Here is a 6,174-nt window from a genome sequence, read left to right as displayed (position 1 = left end):
AACCAATATGGTAGCTGTTTCCCTGGACACCACCACTTAGAATGATAGCTGTATGTATTGCAATTCTTGTTTCATTACAGAGATGTACCAAGTTGCGTCTTCAACCAGATCCGGGGCCTGATGACGACAAACTCATTCCGGACCACAGTTAGAGAGACAAGAACCACCTTGACACTTACCATCACCAGCGCAGAGAAGGTGGTGATCCTTTTTAACTTCTGGGGCAGGGAAGAGGGTTTAGAAAGGAATAGCCTGCTGAGGAAGATGGACCGACAGGTAAATTGCATCCCAGGCTCCTCCTGAAATTTATCCCGATGTGTGAATAAAGGTGACAAGGCTTGGAATGCACGAATAACTCCCTACATTCCCATGATGGCCAATTGGTGAAGTAAAGATCCTGCTAGCAGGCTTTAATTGATAGAGTATGAACTTAAATGTAATGTGAGACACTCTAATGTCATGATGTAAGTGCATTTGACTTCAATCTCATGATACTGATTGATTGTTCCTTTTCATTTCAGGGAAATAAGATGAGCATCCTCGTGAATGAGAGCCACCCCTTCACCCTGAAGTACCATAGCAACACCAAGAGACTCTTCCTCACATCTGGATATGAGGTGTTGAATAAATATGGTATTGCCCTGTAAAAACGTTTTTGTTGCTATTTCCTTTCTTTGAATGAATGGATCTCCAGCAAGTGTCTTGTTCCTCCAATTTCCTGGATGCTACCAGAAAAGCAAGGATTGACCAAATTAACAAACTGGGTATCAGTACATCCTCCCCCTCCCCCTCCCCCTCCTGGACATTCCCCCTGGACATCTGCCCCCCCTCCCGGACATTAGTTGGCCCCCCTGGGACATCTTCTCCCTTGAAGGACTTCAGATAAACCAATATCAGTCAGTTTTCATCAGGGGAGCAAATATTCGAGAATCAACAAACTGCGGAAGAATCAGATTCAAGATAAGAATCTGCTACTGTATCTGGAGTAGGCGGGGAAATGCATCTCCCCCTAGTTCATTTGCCCCCCCCCCCCCACCCTGAAGGATCTATATCAGAAACAGTGATATCCTTTGGGGTGTCAGGGGGCAAACATCCAGTGGGCAGATGTTCAGGGGGCAAATGTCCTAGAAATGCAAATTATAGGAGGCATTTCCAAAGTTCCAGCAATGCTGACATGGATGCAGGGTGATCATATGGATTGTGCTGATGTCATCTGGAAAGAAATGTCCCTTGAACATGGCAGTCTTGACATCTGTGAAGTTGAAACCTCTCCTGGTGTTCATTGCCACATCTCACTAGTGTCAGGCATGTATATGTACATGTACATGTACAAAAAAGACTATTCAAAACAACACCAAATTTTACGGTTAACAGTGATTATAATTGAAAAAGTATAAATTCAATCACTCAATAACCAGATAAATTATTTATCATTGACATTCATTAATAATTTGTATGAATGACATTAAGAAGTCGTGGACAATAAAATTGAGCATTCAAAACTTGACATTTGGACATGTTTTTCAATCAACCAATTTACAACTGAACTCCTTTCCTTTTGATAATCTATGTAAATCTGGCAAATATGAATCCTTGTACAACAATACAACAAATATCATTTTCCTGCATTATACACCAGTGGCTATTGATGTGCCTGCCGCAATGAAGTGTATTTTCGACTGGATATTGAACCATTACGATACATGTATTTGACACACCGGACCACATTTACTTCAGTTACCCGTTCCTTATGCTTTGTTACTCTGCCTTCCTTGGGTCTCGATAAATTTGAATAGTACTTTTGAATGGCTCCCTTCTCTGCTTTTTTAACCATTTGGAATCAGCTCCATGAATTGGTTCCAATGCCTTGCATGTTTCGTCAACTCGTTTGGTCATGGTTGTGTTGCTCAGGTAGCATCTCGCAGAGTCGTTTGGCAGAACTCGGGTCGGGTTCGTCACACACCGTAGTTTCGATTTCATCTCTACCTGAACATATTGGTCTAGTTTAACAGGGGGTACAAATTCAGCTCTCAGTCTTTCCTTCCATTCGATCTGAAAGTGAAACCAAACAAAATTAGCACATACAGATAAATGCATCGTTCAAGAACTGAGTGTTAAAGAACTGAAGGCCTAATGTATTCGATGCTGATTACCGGTTGTTTCCTTTTTTCCGCAACAACCCATTGGGTGTCCCAAGGGATGAAAAATGTTGCTAAGAGGGCAATATAAACGTTTGTTCAGGATACCAGTTCTTGATTGAGGCTCAAAACTGGTAATGGTTGCCTGTATGTATCAGAAAGATTGTATTGGCCTACACTGCTCCTCAAGGCTGGCTTTGCAACAAAATTATATGTGACAAGGTAACAAATTTCAGTGTAACATAATATATCTCAGACTGAGATACCCGTACAGTGCTGCTGTCTTTGGTTGTAAAATTACTGTTAAGATAACATACCTCAGCAGTCAAATCACGAATACACTCTTCCTTTTCCCTGATGTCATCATCCAGCTTCTCAACCTGGCTTTGCACCACTTTCATGGCACTGGCATGGGCCATGTCAAGTTTTGCCTCTTTCTGTGCACGCCTATACATCCCGATATCCTAGCCAGTTCCGGTAGCTTTTTTCTGGAACCGAAAGTGATGAAAGGTCAGCATACGGTAATAAATTGTGTTCAGCCAGTGGATGAAATGAACAATGTAATGAAATGGACAACTTTAGACAGCCCAGGTTGCTGTGTCATATGACTTTGACATCTGTGACCACATGTGAACCAAAAATGCAGTGCTCACTTTATCCCTTTAAAATTGAATATATTACAGGTACAATCAAATCAAGCTGAAATGATGACAGGGGAATATTCAGCGTACTGGTACTCTTGCTATAAGAGGCTAAATAAAAGAAAGAATGGTCAGACTGTGATTTTAAGAGGTGACTTCAGAGGGCATTGAAAGCAGTTTGTGCGACATCAGCTACACAGGTCTTGTATAATTAGCCTTTGACAGGAGAAGAATATTTCTTGGGGGAAACAGTACATGTACATCATTTCTATAATACCTTTGCTGGTTTCCTGCTCTTCAGTTTATCATACTCCACAGTGTAGAAGCCAAAGACAGTGTCACAGTCAGCCCGAATCTGACTTGCTGGATCTCTGTTGTAATTCACACAATTATCTCTGACGAGGAGCATGTCTGTATGAAAGTCCTGACCACTCTGAAATGGAAGTGATAGGATTTAGTGATCTGCAAGTGAGAAGTTGTGAGTTTCCAATATGATGCCGCCCACCCAGCTTAAAAACACTACTGTTCAAGGCCAACAGAGAATGCCAGAGGACACAACGTCATTACATCATGGAGCAACCAGATTGAAGCTGTGACGTCATTCAGAAGCAGAACATCGTGAGAGGCAGATGCCAGTCAACCACAGCCACCCTTATGAGGCCTAGAGGAATCAACCACACCAATTGGGACCAGTGAGCAATGATTTGACTAGCATTTTCGACCAGTCTACAATTTGGTGTCTCTGAGGGGGTCTTAGCATTCACTTCTTCATGGGTTGAATTTCCCAAACATTGTTTGAGCTACCACAGTATTATCCAAATGCTACCCACCTTTATTTTCCCTTGGATGGTTGAAAAATCCATTGGGTGCTGAATCAAATCGAAGTAACCTTGTGCATCATCTTTATTCACTGAAACAGGATGATAGCAATAAAGAAATAATGGACATTATAAGCTACACTACAGGAGGTGCCAGGGCATCTCACAAAATTGCAAAGCTGGGTGGTGGTGGAAGTGCAACATTAACTTGTCGTCTTCAGTGTGTGTATTAAAAGTGAGCTCTGATCATCCCATTCCTTCAAAGCAGTGTGCAGTATCTATCACAGTGTCAGAAAATACCAGTTGTCTTTTGTGGATATCTGAGTACAGACTGTCAAGTGTTTATCCACAATACATACATGATGTTTCTGGGTAGGCAATCACATAATATCTTCGAACACCTGTAGGCAACTGAGTCAAAAACCTAAGATTGAATGAGATTCATAATATCATGCCCGATTTCTCCGGCCTGATTTGTGATATTTACCTGGTAATCTAAACCAAACTGATGGGTCAATGTTAATTCTATTCATTCTTCCTCCTCTGTAGTGGGCAACCCTCTGGAGCAATCCCAGACACTCGTACTCCATCATGGAGGCTGTTGCCACTGAAATAAACACCAAAGATTGTTAATAAGGCGTGCACAAATATTGACACAGCATAAACTCTTTTCAATTGCAGACCTCTACTAAAATTAAAACCAATTTAGAAAAGTGTTCCTTGAACTGAAAGTGGGTGTTTTGAGAAAACAAAATCAAAATACCATCAAAAATATCTATGTCATGGATGTCTGATTAATAGAAATAGTAATTCTGAAACAGGACCATTTGATCCCAACTCTAAAGAGAACAAGTAGCTGCCTATTGTTTCATTTCTTTATACTTACTCAGACTGAAAGCTGTTGAAATCTACAACAGGGAAAAACCAACTGTGGACAGCAGTTCCGAAGGAGAATGACTCCCATTTGGATATGTAAGTACTCTGAAATGGAATGAAAATCATGATCCAGTTGTGGTAACGGTACAAGCGTGAATGCCTTTAAAATTCTTGACACAATGGACTTAAACTACCAGAGAAATCATACTCCCTGTTAAACTAGACCAATCTTTTCAGGAGAGAAAAGGCATCATCAAATAGTTATCTTACTCTGGGATCCCCCTTAATTTTGCCCGTGAATACCCTGGGTAAAAAAATCTTTCTAAATCATGCCGATTGTGCCCTCGATTTCTTTAGAAAATGACCCACCCTTCGGCAATCCTGCCTCCTGGCGGCGTCGCCCATGTGGGTCTACCCCTACCCCTACCCCTCATTCCTGCACCCAGAGTGGCCATCCAGCCTAACCTTGCCCCTACCCCCAATCTTAACCCTACCACCTCCCTAACCCTCCGATATAGACTGCCATAACCCTAGGCTCTAGCCGCAACAGTACAGTAGCCATTGAGATGTACAGCAAATGTACAGGCCCAGTGCACTCAGGCCTCTGTGCATTTCAAGGTCATGATAATTTCTGTTGTCTATTAAAATAACATGTGCCTACACTAATGATATGGCCCTTGGTAGACTAGATATATGATGGAGCCTATGAGGAACACAAACACAGGGTAGGAAGAGCTGCAATTTTGTACAGACATACATTTTTGTAAATAGCCAAGGTCAACTGGAGCCCAAGGGCCTAAATCCGCCATTATGGGCGTTGGGCCCATGCGCCATGACCCACCAAAGCCGAAATTATAGGTATCAAATTTTCTTCCTATTTCTATTTTGAAGATCTCAATGCACTGCTCAACGACATTCCGCACAGTGTAAATTGAATACACCAAACACAACACCTTTTTTTTTACTTTTCGGGTTGATGTTAGAATAATCTAACTAGCTGCTCATAAAATTTGACATTTATCACTTCCGTTGAGCCAAAAAGGTTCTCTTACCATGCCTAAAATTTGATGAAATTTGGGATAAAATTCAGAGAAAATCATTTTTCATTTCTCTATCCGCCATTCTGATCTTGTTGAGGCCGAAGGACGCTGGGTGGCAGCAGCTCCCGGTTAGGGCCAGGCAGGAAAAGACTAAAATCAATGGATTTTTAACCGGCTTCAAAAATTGACCTCCGTCCAGTGGCGCTCCACGCGGGGCGTGACAGAACTGATGCTAAGCGGTTGCTTGATCTCAACGGTTTCGAGGCGCTGTGAGAATAGCCTACGTAAATCTACCCTACCAAGATCAAAATAATGGAGCCGGGTCGACTAAGCTAGCTAAGAAAGGTCTATAATTAAATAGACTGGACAATACTAATGCCAAGATTAGTTTGGCAGTCTACTCCGTAGGTGAATGAACCCAAAAATCGTCTAGACTTGGCTGGTTGAATTTGGTTTTAAATCGAATTCACGGCAGCTTTGAAAAAAACGATGTGCTTCGTAGAAGCACAAGAGTAAAGACTGAATATGGCGGCATGAGATCGGTGCGATCTCGCGGGATCGGTCAGGGCGCCGCCTGGCGGCCGAGCTGTTAACTCAGTTCTCCCTTTAGAAAATTAAAGGGATACTCTTGTGTTTGAGCCCAAATGGAGTAACATGCAAA

General features: G+C 42.1%; 1 protein-coding gene across 1 annotated transcript; it reads right to left on the bottom strand.

Moving 5' to 3' along the window:
• Window positions 1-1,483: 1,483 nt before the first annotated feature.
• LOC135496370 (uncharacterized) lies at window positions 1,484-4,533 on the bottom strand. Its single transcript, XM_064785660.1, has 6 exons — window positions 4,484-4,533; window positions 4,085-4,204; window positions 3,610-3,689; window positions 3,057-3,212; window positions 2,456-2,626; window positions 1,484-2,052 (listed from the first exon to the last, which is right to left on the bottom strand). Coding segments are annotated over exons 1-5 (381 nt in total). The 5' UTR covers window positions 4,485-4,533; the 3' UTR covers window positions 1,484-2,052; window positions 2,456-2,602.
• Between the last annotated feature and the right edge of the window lie 1,641 nt (window positions 4,534-6,174).

This window comes from Lineus longissimus, chromosome 11 (genome assembly GCF_910592395.1).
Source record: "Lineus longissimus chromosome 11, tnLinLong1.2, whole genome shotgun sequence".
Taxonomy (NCBI): domain Eukaryota; kingdom Metazoa; phylum Nemertea; class Pilidiophora; order Heteronemertea; family Lineidae; genus Lineus; species Lineus longissimus.
This window is presented reverse-complemented; position numbering and strand designations above follow the sequence as displayed.

Bases quoted from the DNA above. Each gene is read 5' to 3' on its own strand.
- LOC135496370 (XM_064785660.1), bottom strand. The intron at 3,690-4,084 runs GTAAATATCACA...ATCCTGTTTCAG, and splicing joins AGTTTGGTTTAGATTACCAG to TGAATAAAGATGATGCACAA. The intron at 3,213-3,609 runs GTGGGTAGCATT...CTTCCATTTCAG, and splicing joins CCATCCAAGGGAAAATAAAG to AGTGGTCAGGACTTTCATAC.